Raw genomic sequence first — 14,565 nt, forward strand, 5'->3', positions numbered from 1 at the left:
TAAAGGGACACCCTAACATGTGCAGCAGTTTGATCACACAACACAATGCCACAAATATCTAAAGTTTTGAGAATTTTAACAAATTTGTGACCAGAGACTTAAATCTTGAATTCAAAGCTGTGAAAAACTAAAGTGTTGCATCTGAATTTTTGTTCACCAAGTGTCTAATACCTGCAGACACCCTGTTACAGATTACAAATGCTGATTCATTCAACTCAACAAAAGGCGTATTCATTTGAAAGAAACCTTTATAAAGTTTAAACATTTCTGAACATAAACATTTTAACATTTCAAGACATATACAATTCTTTATATGAAACAGTAAATATCTCTTATTGTGCACACTCTTAAAGTAATTCAGAAAATAAACACTGTTATCTTTTGCCTGATCTCTCCTGTCGTGGCATTTAAAACCTTACATCTCTGTCACTTGAGGCACTTTCTGAATGACGAGGCTTTTTGTAGAACAACGTAAAGCATGATGCTGGGAGACTATAGCGCCCCTGTGCGGCGGCTTTTCTACACAGTTACAGACCCGATGGCTTCCTTGCACTGAAGCCTAGCTTACACACTTAAACTGATCAGTTGAGCTTTTTATACAGACGACATGCTGGCAGTGTGAGGCAGCTACACATGCAGGTTTAAATATAGTTTTACACTGCAGATTGTTTTCATGTCGGACCGAATAATAATAATACTTACGTTCCCGTCGAATGTAACTTCTGCACTCCATGTGTATTTCTTTATAATTAGCTGTCTCTGATGCCTAAAATGAAAAGATCCTGTTGGTTTTAAGGGTACATTCCTGGTTTGGAAATGATTTCATGTCCACAGCACGTCGATGAAAATCTTCAGACAAACATCACATGCTCATGACGTCTTTTTCCTTTCTCACCAACAGTGAAAAGAGCTCTGGGCTGTACACTGATTTAACACTGAAAAACAAAAACTTGATAGATTGTTATATATCCACAAATACTGGTAGTTTGGAGAACGCATTAAGTGATTGTATGCTTCTCTGACGACTGAAGAAATCCATCAACTTGAACTTATAAAACCATTTAAAATTATTAGATTACTTTAAAAAAAAAAAAAAAAAAGCACTGTTATAAAGCCAAAAACAAGGCCGCCTTTAGCTGTTCCTGAAATGTTTTGGACATTAAATTCTCACATGACTGGAACAGTTTATGAAAGTGTAAACTAAGTGGTGACCCACTTTAACCCAGGCAACGTGACGGTGGAGTGTGTGTTGAAAGAAACCTCGAGGTTTGTCGTTCTTGGTCAGAACAAGGCAAATATGTGCACAAACTCTGCCGTAATGGAAGAGCTTGTTTGTCTGAGCAGTAAGTGGAACATCCTCAAGGCCTCCGGTCCCGCAGTGCAACAGGGAGATGGCATGAGTAGATGGCAGAGTGGGAGAAATGGTTCTACGTATGGTTCCACTGGTGTCATTAGAAGACAGCTGTGGCCAGATGGGTGGGAGTAGAGGGACGCTCCTCCTGTTCATGTGACGTGTCCTCTCCTAAAAGATTACAAATGGGGAAAATTAACAAACTTGTCACGCCTGCAGGGTTTGGTCACATGAATGAAAATTCCTCTCACCGTGTTGTTCATCTCCCTTTTCCTCGCTGTGCTCCTCCCTCTCCTCGCTGTGCTCCTCCTTCTCCCTCTCCTCACTGTGCTCCTCCTTCTCCTCGCTGTGCTCCTCCTTCTCCTCACTGTGCTCCTCCTTCTCCTCAGGCATCTCCATCTGACACAGATCCTGCCCGTCCTCAATACTTGACTCCTTTTAAAAAATATTTCCTTTTAACTTTCATTTGATTAACATGAAAATAAACATGCAAAATTATTTCTTAAAAAAAAAAAAAACATCCCTAATCGGACACTGTGTTTACCTGTGATTCAGAAAATCGATCTTCATCAGAGTTTCTGAATCCCTCTGGGGCCTCCATAAGGATCTGTAGACCGTCTGCCTCCTCCTCATCGCTGCAGAGTGAGACACAAAGTAGATCAATGCAACAGTGAGTGGGTCAGATACAACCTCTTCATTTCAAACACCTTAATATGCATTCATACATATATAAACTGGGTTAAAAAAATCAACCCCAAGACTATGGAAATGTGAATGTTTTGTAATTGGTTAAGTTAAAGCTAAAGTTTGTCACTTTTATGTCAATAACTGTATCACATTTGCTGAAACTGTCACTGTATTCTTAAAGTAATAAAGTATATGAGGCAAATAGTCTATGAAAAAAATCATGTCCCTCCTCTTTCTTCTGCCTGTAATGGCATTTGCTAGACTCGACCACAGCACACTGAAAACAACCGATCAGAGCCAAGGAGTCTTAAACGCAGCTGTCAGTCATGTCAATGCTTGTGAACTGCACTCAAACTGGGCAGTGCTGATAAAATATGAATCAAAACTCTGTTTCTGTGCAAAGATATTGGTTAGGTATTGTCAATGAACTATCTATCATTTTTGGTGCTCCAACTGAGTTAGACCCTATATGCCTCCTTCTTGGTTTCGCAGATGGACATATAAATATCAAACACAAGAGAGACTGTTCAAGCTATTGACTTTTGCGGCGAGGAAGAATATTTTGCTTTTCTGGATCAAGGATGCTGCTCCAACAATGAAATAATGCCCACTATCTTCATGGTTGTTCTTCTAGTTTGACAATTTGACCGCAGTCCCCGAGCAGTGACTGACATGATTGACAACTGCGTTAGAGACTCCTCAGCTCTGGCTGGTTGTTTTTGTTGCCTTGCAGTAAGACCACTAGAAATGCTTTTAAAATACTTTTTACAGATTATGTCTCTGGTTGATTGCTCTGTGAATATAATGATAGTTTCAGCAAATATTTTTTTAAAAATGTGTTTTTTTTTAAAATTCACCAATTACAGCTTAAAAAAACCCATAAGAGGTTCTTTATTATGATCAATGCCAGTGTGGATATCATATCATTCAGACTGTAAATTCAAATGGCTGAGTTATGCAATCTCCCAGAGACTGTTGGCAAAACGACCGCAGAGTCTCCATCACTGGCTGTTACATCTGCATAAAAACACTGAGCTGATTCTGCTAATTTAAAAAGAGCTGTACACAGGTGTGAGGTTTCACAGATAATCCAAAACAAGTAGCAAAAAACATGTAGGATTTTTCAGTGGTGTGACTGTAACCGTCTTAGAATAATATGTGAAAACTTCCAGGTTGAATAAGAAGTTGTATTGAGTTTATCAGTGTTGTGAGATGGACTTAAGTTTATGTGAAACACTAAAAATGTGAAAACTATTCAGAGCTCAACAATGACCACAAACACTGACCTTCCTCCAGAGTAAAAGTTGTCTTCATCCTTTTCTTCCTCCTCCGTTTTCTCTTCCTCCACTTTGTTTTGGTTCTCCTTATGTTGCCCGTCGTCGTCATCCTCCCTCTTTTCTCCGTCTTCCTGTTGTTCCTCCTCTTCCTCGTCATCTTCCTCGAGGTCAGAGCAGTTGAGAAAGTCAAAACTTTCAAGTGCTGTTTCAACTTCCAGAGTGAAACTAGTAGAATTAGGAAAAGGAGCCTGTGGAGAAAAACAAATGCAGGTGTTTAAATATCACCGTCAACACATTAGACTTCACAAAGACAGAGAGGCGGATGATGGTTACCGTAGGAGCGTCCTCCGGTTGTTTTGGTTCCTGGACGGACTGAAGTGGCTGAACGTGTTTCTCTGATGCTTCTACCTGGCGTCCCTCTCCTGCTTCAGTGGTGCTGTCCTCCGTCTCTGCTTCAGTCTGTCCTGCCTGTACTGACGACTCCTCGGTTGCTTTGTCTTTTACCTCCTCTGCTGAAATACACACTTGTGGGACGCCACTTTCAGACAAACCCTGAGTCTCCATCAGTGACACAGGAGACACGGAGGAAACGTCGGGGCACGAGCAGCTCAGGTCAGCTGAGGTTTCACAGAGCTCGGCTGATTGGACAGACGCTCGGTCAGTCACAGTACAGTCCGGACTATGTGAGCAGGAAGTCTGCAGGTGGCCGTTGGGCACCGCGTCCATCTGAGAGAAAACTTCCCCGGCTTCTGTCTCGTCCTCCTCTTGGTTGGATGAGAGCGACGGCGTCGACGCGCTGGACTTGTGCGGCGTGAATGACAGCTGACTGGTGAGAGTGGTTTGCAGCATGTTGGAGGCCGTCAGCCTCTGAGCGTGATGAGCCAAGGCCGGACTGGAGGAGTCGTCTGAGGACTCCGAGGAGTTGGACCAGACGGTCCCGTTCTCCATTTCTCCCTGACGCTTCAGCAGAGACTAGACAGGAAACAAGACCGAGAGAGGCAACGGATAAGACACAGAGAGGACGTTAATCTGAGTAAGTGAACAATGATCACCGTTAGGTCTGCAAGGAACAGGATTACAGGTTCTGTGTACATGCTGTTTCTCAGATTAAATCAAGAGAAATAATACAAACAAATACAACGACATATAGGGTGATTATTTTTATTCGAGATTAATCTGCCGATTATTTTCTTGATTGATCGATTAGTTGATTGGTCTATAAAATGACAAATGATGAAAATATTTTGATCAGTCTGTCCCAAAGGCCAAGGTGACGTCCTCAAATGTCATTTTGTCCACAACTCAAAGATATTCCATTTTATTTTTAATGGATTCATTTACTTCTGAAAACTGCACAGCTCTTTCATATTAATTCACATATAATGTGCATATTAAATACGTACATTATGTGTATTTATAAATGCCATTAAAAACACTATTAAATTATTATTTTAATGGCATTTTTTATATTTTATTATAACTTGAATCTACTCTATATTCATATTTCCTGATTTTTTTAAAAAACTTGCATTTATTTTTTATTTTCATTATATCTCACTATGTTTAAATTATGCACCAATACAACAAAGCAAATTCCTTATATGTGGAAACCTATTTTGCAGAGGTCCTTTCTCAGAGCAGACCTTTTCACCTCATACAGGGAAACACAGGTGAAACTGATGATACTAACGATGGCTCGGTTACTTAAGTGTGCCAGTACGCTTAAGTAAGCTTGTTTTTTTTCTGTATTGGATACGTTTACTTAGATTAAATGTTCCTTATTATAGTTAGCCTACTTGCTTTAACTTGAGCAACACTTCCACAGTGTAGTATTAGTACTTTTACTTAAGTAAAGGATCTTTATACTTCCTCCACCAAGGACGACAATCAAATTTTGTTGTTTTCTTAATTTTTGCACACAAAATAAAATAAAACCACTCATCACTAAATTCACTGACTACGATTTCGATTACTAAGTGTTTGAAATCTCACAAACAAACAATGGACACAGTATCATCTGCATCAGTAAAACAACTGTCGAAAGTTTGGTGTTTTAGAATAAACAATCAAAATTAAAAATGATCACGATGCGGCTGACAAAAAGTCTGTGATTGTGTTCCTTGAGTTTAGATTCAAATTAAAGTGATCGATCTTTTGATTGGTCACTACAAACTAAACTTCTACATCTACGTCCCAACACACCGACTGCACAGAGGTGAATCTGGGTGTTGTACGGCTGAGTTCACAACGTAAGGAAGCGGTCCTGTCGGCCACGACATCGTGGAGCGCCTCCAACAGCGAGCGGCTCTGTCTGGGCCCGCATCGAGGCATGCTCTTCAGCGAGGTGAGGAAGAGGAGGGACATATTGGAGCTCTACTCAACCACTATTAAACAGCTACAAGGACCACAGCTCCGCTCATACATGCTGCTGCTGCTGCTGTCACACGTCCCGCTACTGCTATCATTCATTCTCCTCACATTAGGCACAGCACTCCCACCGCCACACGCCCTCACACACAGCGCTCTGTGAACGTCCTCACACACATCACTGCTACCGCTACACACAAAGCAGTTGGGGAACAGCTGAAATAGAACAAGCCAATGAAATGACAGTAATAATAGCCATCAGTGAGATAAATAAACAGTGGAAAATAAATAAATAAAGAGTTTACAAACCCTTAACAGAAATGATAAACTAGTGGGGTAACAGAGCAGCTGTGTGCAAAATGCAGATAGGATCTCTTCTAATGTGACTCACATAAAACACCTGCTCCCGCATAGAGGGCGTGTCTGGAGGGCTCTGATTGGACAGCAGCCGTTTGGAGACTGTACTGGTGGAGGATGTTTGGTCGTCCTTATCAAACGGACTGAAAAAGACAAAAAAAAAAAAGCAGCACAAAGTTGAGAAACAGAATCGAACGTACCTAAATAAACATGTTAATAGTGTAAAATTACAAAACTAAAAGCGGCCATAATGAGAGGTTTAAGTACCTCCAGGTGACCTCCAAGTTCAGCTTCACTGTCCCGAGGTCATTGATGTCCACGGCAAGCGTCTGGGGAAGTGGGCAGAACAGGTCGAGCATTTCACAAGACACGCTGCCCACCACCACGTGATTGGCCAGGCTCTTAAGCTCTGTCACCTTGACAACCGAAGGGCAGAGAGCATGGGGATTTAGGAAAAAATAGCAATGAGCAAAAGTTGGCATTTTTGTGAGAATGCATGTATTAAGTTTAAGGCTGGTGATAAAATATATTGTTTATTATATATTTTACTACCTTGATTGACAGCAGTTCTGTGACGAGAGGCAGGAAGATGTACTCTTCACTGTCCCATATCTGCTTGTTGCTGACTTCCACGCGGCCTCGTAGCCTCCAGCGTTGCCGCCCGTATCGCATTAGGACCTGGTGGGACAGAAACAGTTGATGTGATGCAGGGGAGGCAGAGACTCACAATATGTCTACGTGCTTGTGTTTGTGTGTCTTACCTCATACTGGTCACCAGCACACAGCCGTGCAAAGCCAGCCAGGCCTGAAATATCCGAAATAGACAAGAAAAATGAGAACTGGGCTAATGCAGATTGGAGGAAATAGGAAGCAGTAGAAAGTGACTCACCCTTCATCTTGACATGAAATTCTCCCATCTGGCTTTCTAATTCGCTTTCAAGTGAGCACATGTGCTGCAGAGACAGACGGAGGGAAGGATGTGAATAATGTAAAAGAGATTTGTTTGAACATTTACAGTCTGATATCCAACATAGTCTGATATCTACTTTCAACAGAATTAAAGTCCAGCACAGAGAACAGTAGGCCTACATGCTGAAACGCACCAACGCCCTGCCGTCAGGTCAGTGTCTCACCTCTGTACACTCCCTGTAGCCCTTGTTGGCTTCACTCAGGCTCTCTCTGGCCTCCTTGCTGCCAGTGGCCGAGTTAAAGGCCGCCACCATCTTACTTGCTCCGTCACGCAGTCGCCGCTGTATACAATAAGCATCATACAGCTCCTCAACCTGGGCAAGCAAAACCACACAGGTTTCAACACATGGATATGATGTTAGACTCTCACCTGAGGAGAGGATTCACGTGGATAATACTGAGACTGGTAAATGAAAGTGCAGTCAATGGAAAAATAACAGCAAAACCCCAGCCTCCTTTAATTATTTAAGATTGCTAAAGTTATGAGGCGTTGTACCAATTTGTTAGTCAAACTGTAAATAGTTTTCTTTCTTCCTATCTCCTGACAAAGTAGCTATGTATAATTTAAATGTGATTTATATATATATATTTATAGATATAGATAGATAGATAAATAAATTTAAATCCAACAATATTATCTCTTCTTTTAACTCTGATTTGGTCTCCACCAGCTCCTAAGAGAGGATACCTGTCACTAGAACTGACACCTTTCTACATTATACATAGTGCTTTGAACTATTGTTTTAATTTAAATTTTGCTTAGTGCAGCTTTAAATACACACCTTGCTGAGGTGGAATTCCAGGCGGCGCATAAACCTCTCTATGGCTTTCACTTGCTATAAACAAAATAAGAAAGACAACGTCAACCTTGACAGACTAATCCAGGAAGTCTCTTTTCCATCTGCATACAGTTTCAATGTGCCGCACTCATGTTTGTGTACAACAGGTTTTAATGAAACTAACCTTATCCAACTCATACAAAGAGCCCTGCAAAGAAAACAACAACATGAAAACATTTAGCATCACAAAGTGTTAAATTTGCATCCTGTCTGAGGACTGGAGACAACAGCATCTAGCCTGGTGCTAAATGATCGTCATTACTGGCGTGACTGGTTTGACTGCATGAGTTCTCACCAAACGACCGTTCCTCTTGTTCTCTCTGGTCTGCTGACCCAGACTGTCCAGCTCCAGCTGGTGGACCTGCAGGTACGACCTGACAACAAAAACCCCACCATCATTATTGCTTTATCCTCAAAAGCAGTCGTATCCTGAGTATTCAATGATTTTTCCACCTGGCAGTCATCCACTGGAATCAATGCAAACGGAGCCTGAGATGTGTTTACTCACTGTAAGCCTCTGCGTAAGGCAGCGTACACTTCATCCAGCCGCTCGGGCTGCGGGGTCTTAGTGGGTGGCAGTTTGGTGGAGCCTGTGAACATCCTGCTTCCTTACAAGGCACGTTTCTTTTGGATCAAACAGTGCTGAGGGAGGGAGAGGAACATGGGCTCATGTCTGATAAGGCCTTTGTGGTTATTTCAATTAAAGCAAAATGGGTGAAACTGTGCGGACAGAAAGGGAGACAGAGCGTTCACTCACCTGCTGAGTGGAGAGTCACTACTGTAGCATGCTTGGAGAGTTGAGTGTAGCACTGTGGCTTTAACAAACCGAAGGACATGTCCTGTAATTACACAAAAAGGAGACATTAGAGGAAAAAATGTCCCTCGGTCGTCACTTCGTACCTCGCTGTACCTGACAGGATTTTTGCTCCTACTCTGTGATTATAAAGGATTCTGATAATTACAGAGGTCACTGGAGGAAAAACTGGTGAGGGGAGAAAAGGAGGATTGAAACCACTCTTTCACTTCCTCGGTCTGGCCACATTGTTTTGTTGAAAGTCTGAGACGGTGCACGACACGCACGCTGCAACCACTGTGGCCAACGCCGACTGACAACAGTAAGGAGTACAGTCAGCTTTTGCTTCTCTTCCCCTTCCTTCCCTGCTTCTCCACCCCCTCCACATCCAACACCAGAGCACAGGAAGTCTCATGGCTGACTCTACACAGGAAATTCTACACAGAAGTTTGGCCCAAGAATATAAAACCATCCCTCTGCTGTGTGCCAGGGTGTAAAAATTGACCCTTTTTCTACTCCAAGATAAGCCATTGAATGCGCAGATTAGTATGATGCCACAGTCAGGGGAAACCATCGCAAAAGAGGGTCATGCATGAGCTAATCTAGTCACAAAAGAGATTACAGACTTAAACCAAACTAAAGCTGTCAAGCAGGAGCCAAACCCATATTAACATATGGTATCTGTCAGAGAGACAGCACAGGACAGAGCTCCTGGTGACATCTGCTCTCCATTGTCTTACACCAAACTCAAAACCAGAGGAGAAATGTGTCTATTGTGAGATCAAACGTACCACCTGTTGGAAAAACAAACAGATTATGGTTTCATATGATCAAAACCTTGTTAGGGACAACATCGCTGATATGAGAATAAGCCGTGTGCACCCTGCTGTGTTTCTGTGTTCTCCCTCGCAGCGAGGTCGTGGGCTCGGGGTGCACCGGGACGGGGGTCCAGTTAAACCGCTAATCTTAGCTGCACTGGGAGGATTAACTGGGTTTGGTCAGGGGTTAGAACATGGCAGAGAAAAGGTGTCATACCAGAGAGCCTTTACGGATAACAACACCCAAACACCTTCTGGCAAACATGGCATGTGCAGGACTCGGATCTGCACCCTGAGGTGTGCACACAAAGTGCAAAGTCATCATGATGAAACACACACACTCCCACCCACCCATAAATAGCTCAGCAGACTTTCGGTAGTAGTAATATTGATAATTCTGAGTGCCGATCGCCCTGTTTCCTCTCCGTCAGATGTGCTTTTATCCCCTGCCTTACATTAGAGATCATTGACTGGATTAATGCTCTCCTCGGAGCGGAGTGAACAAAGAGGACACTGTTTCCAATCACCTCACAAGACTGGAGTTTTGTTTAAAAAAAGCCTTTGGTGCACTCGCTGCATTCACACGCACATGCAGCCATGTTCAGCCAACAGCTCGGCCCTACGACGATCTCACAACCACGTTTATTCATCTGTTATTTTGGACACATACATTAATAATTGATGTAAAACTGAGCAGGGCTGCAAATACTATTATTACAAGCTGATTGTTTCGTCTGTGAATTGTTAGAAAAGCGTAAAAAAAAATTTCCTTCTCAATAGATTATTGCATATAATTGATTGATAAATTTGATCATTTTGGAGCCTGCCTTTATGATTTATTTATTCACAATTTTTTATTGTTTTTATGCTAGGGTTTGGTTATGTTATTTAGTGTTTTTATTGGTGTTAATTACGTATTTAACATTTTGATTAGCACCTGGGCATTTTAATAATTTTATCTGTTAACTTCTTATGTGTCACTTCTGTCACAGTGTACTAGGGGTGAAGGAAAAAATGATTCAGCACAGTATGACTATACTTACAAAACTTTTTTTTTAACAAAATCAATTTACTTTTTTTTCAGTCCATTAGTTACATTTTGCTAAAATGTAAGTAAGACTAAAAGACTAAAAAAACTGTATTTCTTTTTAGATAAAACAGATGTTAAGTTTTCCTTTGGACACATAACTTGCAGTAGATAAAAGGCTACAAATCAATATATGTTTTCACAATACTCAGCATATCGCAGCATGTTTGACCATCCTTGGAGTGACATCCCTTTTCTTATGCTGCTGTCAGATGCTTTTCACAAGTATTTAAACGTTTGAACCTAGAGCAAATTGGTTTGATTTAATCCAAAAACATGAGTAAAAGGCAATAATCAAACTCATTTTTTTGCAAATATTTGGATTGTTTCTTTTTTCTAGCTCATTGCCCATGTTTTTTGAAAGAAAAACAGATTAAGATTGTGAAAATATTCTGATACTATAAAATTGAAATCATATTGTATCATGACTTAAGTATCATAATAATATTGTGTGTGAGCCTCTGGCGATTCCCATTCCTAAGAATGTATCACAGCCAAAACTTCAAATCGGCTTCGTCTGACCAAATGCTAAAAAACAACCAAAAAAAAAAAAAACAGTGTTCAATATGTAATGTCACAAAATAAGGAAAAGAAAGTCATGTATGTGACGTTAAGACATTAGTCATACCCATTACTGGAAGCGATCGATTTCCTCCCAATCAGTCGATCCACTAATCGACTAATCATTGGATTCAGGGAGCTTTTGTGCTGATATAAACAACTACGCGAGCTCACCGCCCATTACACCGGTGTACATCCACACTTTGTGGGTCTGTTTGAGGGGGAAGAGGAGGAGGATGAGGAGTAATGGTGTTACAATACAATGCAACCACCTCTACTCCAGATTACTGGATTAGCCTAACCCGGCGGCAGCAGGCCACTCAGTCGGATCAACACACACCACGGCTCATAACTTGAAGTAAAACACCAAAAGGATGGAGCTCAAACAGCGAATTTGGGGAAACGGTGTCGTGCCAGATTTTGTATTCCGCACATATCCCACCCCAGCCCCCGGAGCTCATCACAGGCCACAAAAAAGTCCACTCCCGTCCTCCCAAAGACCCCCAACACCCTGATCCCTGAGCGTGCCGGCCCACCAACTCACATTAAACACCAAAAACAGCAAGAAAAAACATAGAGATGGCCAATCACGGCCAGCTGGCGGATATATATTTCGACAACATCACAGGAAAGCAACTTCACGTCGGACGGACTCATGACCATGTAGAGAAAAATTTAACGGGCTTCTCGTTGTGACCTTGCCGATAAAAGCAGCGGACTCCTACCTCCGTTTTAACGTCAGACACCCCGGAGAATATGACAGGAGTCTCATTTCCAACACGATGCTGCACTCAGTTTGCAGAGGTTTACAGTTATTCTGGGCGCTGTCCCTCTCCTTGATTTCGCAGTTTTTTTGTATCCACAGTCAAGCTAGCGGCAGAGACTGAAAACCACTTCCGGTGTCAGGGTTTCAATATAAAAGCTCCCTATCTATCTATCTATCTATCTATAATCAGAATCAGAATCAGAAAAAGATTTATTGCCAGGTATAGTTAACACAATACGAGGAATTTGTTCTGGTGGGTTGGTGCAACATAAATATAGAAAAAAAAAAACAACATAAAAATAGAAGATACAAATATAAAATATAAAAAGTACAAGTCTAGCAGTGCAAAACAAAACAAGTAACACAAGTAACAGTGTAACAGTGCAAGAAACAGAACCATGGAATTAAAGTGTTATATACAAGAATGGTTGGAGTGCAAGATATATATTGATATTTACATTGAAATTCACATTTATACAGGTATCTATCTATCTATCTATCTATCTATCTATCTATCTATCTATCTGGTACAGACTTACTAGGCTTACTTGGCATGTTGCAGATTATGTTTGTGAAGTTGGGAATAAAGATGAATAGTTACATGTTATTAAATTGCAAAATAATGTAGGCTAACTGTAAGCAGTTACCACAATGAGATTTTTGATTTTCATTGGTAATGTGGATTTAATGACTTAAGTGGGTGAATGCAAGTATTGAAGAACAAGTAGAACAGTCAGGTTTAGAAAATTATATCTCTTTATTGTACTGCAGCCTTTAGAATCGGGAAAAGACAACACTTGTTTCATATTATGATATGAAGATATTCAAAATCTCAGACGTTATGTGGTCTGATATCACGGTAAAGGTATGTATGGTGTATATTGCTCAGCCCTAGTAGAGTGTAACTTTTATTCAGTCGCTTTGCATATTTTCTCTATGCAGTAATGCCCTCTTATGGTATAGCATATTTTGGACATTTTTCAGATTTATTGCCCAGTTTAAAACATTTGTTTAAAGACAAAGCAAAGTCAAAGCAAAATCAAGACCTACCTTTTTAGTTTGGCTTTTATTGAACTTTAACAGTTTATTTATTAACTATTTATTAGTTATAGGTATTGTTTGTTGTTGTTGAGTTATTGTTTTACAAGGTGGTATATGGTTTTATTATTTTTAACAGTTTTATCTATTATTTTTTGTGCAGTTATCTTTTCATTTTCCTTTTAGCTACTATCTAGAGCATTATATTTATTAATTTACTTATTATTAAATTATATTATTTATTTATTATCTTTATTCTAAAGGTTTTATCCTGGCTCTGTGTTTCCTCATTCTGGTTTAATGAGTATTTTTAGTTGTTTAATTAACAACAAATTCTTGCTTTTTTACCCATGTGCTTGTGTACTTATGTGCGTGTAAGAATTTGTGTGTGTGTGTGTGTGTGTGTGTGTGTGTGTTGGGGGGGTGTTACAGTTTTACATAAATGAAAAGTGCTATTTAAATAAAGTCTGATTGATTAATTGACTGATAATCAAATATAATAATAGGCTGCATTACTTACTTAATAACAAAGTAATTACAATAGTTGCAATACTCACTACATTTGAAACAGGGTAACTAGTAACTTGTAAACTATTTCATTTCAAAACCAACCTTCCTAATACCGTTAGAAACACAGTCTGGACCATCACATTTCCATGTAAGTTCATCCCGAAAAAGCAACATAAAATGAGCGCATGCTTTATTTTGAAATGTCACTCGCCCAGACGGAAATCATGTGTCGGCTAGTTGCTGTGGCAACAGTGATGGATGTCCCTCAGTCTGTCACTGTTTTCTCCGCTGCTGCTTCGCTGGCGACGCCACGGTGAAACCAACGGAAAAAAACAGACACGAGGAGTCTCCCAAAAAGAGGAAGGAGAAAAAGTGTCAGCGTCTCCCACAGCCAGAGCCGTGTCAGCCCCGGGTGGCCCAGTAAAACGCGTAGGTTCAGGTGCAGCAGCGTTGGGGCCGTTGGCACAAGTTTGGCCGAGCCGAGCCGAGCCGAGCCGGGGAGGGGGCGGCGGTGAAGGACAGCATGTGGCGCTTTTTCCTCCAGATTTCCTCCTAAACAGGACGTAGCAGCTGGCAACACCGAGAGTGCTGCTATTAATCTTCCAGATTAACTTGTTAAATAACTCCCAACTGTCGTCTGAAATTTAACTGGGCGTTTAATAGTATTTACACAGCAATAATTCAGAGTGAGGTGGCGTTAACCGGACGAAAGGAAAGCTGGAAAGAGAGTTAATTTCATCTACCGACGGGTAAACAAAGTTTTAACACTTAATGCTGCTGTCGCTATCACTGGCTAAATAACCTCACTGAGTTAGCTGTACTACGCTGACTAATTACATTGGGGTAACTGAACTAAATGAAGTTTTAATCCAGCAGTTGTTGTGTTTCACTCTCACAGCTAGCTACAACAATAAAAAGCTTTAGCCAGAGTTACAGTGACTTCTACAACTATTGCATGACTAGGAGGTTCCCAAACCTCAGAAACCTCAAATACTCAAAAAAGTTGTTGTCAGGATGATCAAAGACATGGAGCTAACTACTTTAGGGTATTAAGTTAAATATTGAACCCACAACTTAAGTCTTTATGCTTATCTTTCAGACTAAGTGTATGTTATAGAAGTTTATTTGGGACCGTTTTTTTATTT

At 40.8% G+C, this 14,565-nt stretch overlaps 1 protein-coding gene and 1 long non-coding RNA gene across 2 annotated transcripts; both read right to left on the reverse strand.

Annotated features, from left to right (window-relative positions):
- Positions 1-230: 230 nt before the first annotated feature.
- LOC121949558 lies at positions 231-1,667 on the reverse strand. Its single transcript, XR_006106249.1, has 2 exons — positions 1,603-1,667; positions 231-1,522 (listed from the first exon to the last, which is right to left on the reverse strand). It is a non-coding gene; the product is annotated as an uncharacterized LOC121949558 (long non-coding RNA).
- On the reverse strand, positions 1,452-11,971 carry LOC121944076 (rho family-interacting cell polarization regulator 1-like). The gene is made up of 17 exons (XM_042487749.1): positions 11,832-11,971; positions 8,605-8,686; positions 8,356-8,489; positions 8,143-8,221; positions 7,972-7,995; positions 7,791-7,844; positions 7,173-7,322; positions 6,929-6,992; positions 6,801-6,844; positions 6,592-6,717; positions 6,307-6,455; positions 6,074-6,182; positions 3,649-4,287; positions 3,325-3,563; positions 1,896-1,986; positions 1,663-1,786; positions 1,452-1,522 (listed from the first exon to the last, which is right to left on the reverse strand). Exons 3-17 carry the CDS (start codon positions 8,445-8,447, stop codon positions 1,452-1,454), a joined length of 2,055 nt encoding a protein of 684 aa, XP_042343683.1. The 5' UTR covers positions 8,448-8,489; positions 8,605-8,686; positions 11,832-11,971.
- Between the last annotated feature and the right edge of the window lie 2,594 nt (positions 11,972-14,565).

Source organism: Plectropomus leopardus, chromosome 1 (assembly GCF_008729295.1).
Source record: "Plectropomus leopardus isolate mb chromosome 1, YSFRI_Pleo_2.0, whole genome shotgun sequence".
NCBI classification, from domain to species: Eukaryota; Metazoa; Chordata; class Actinopteri; order Perciformes; family Serranidae; genus Plectropomus; species Plectropomus leopardus.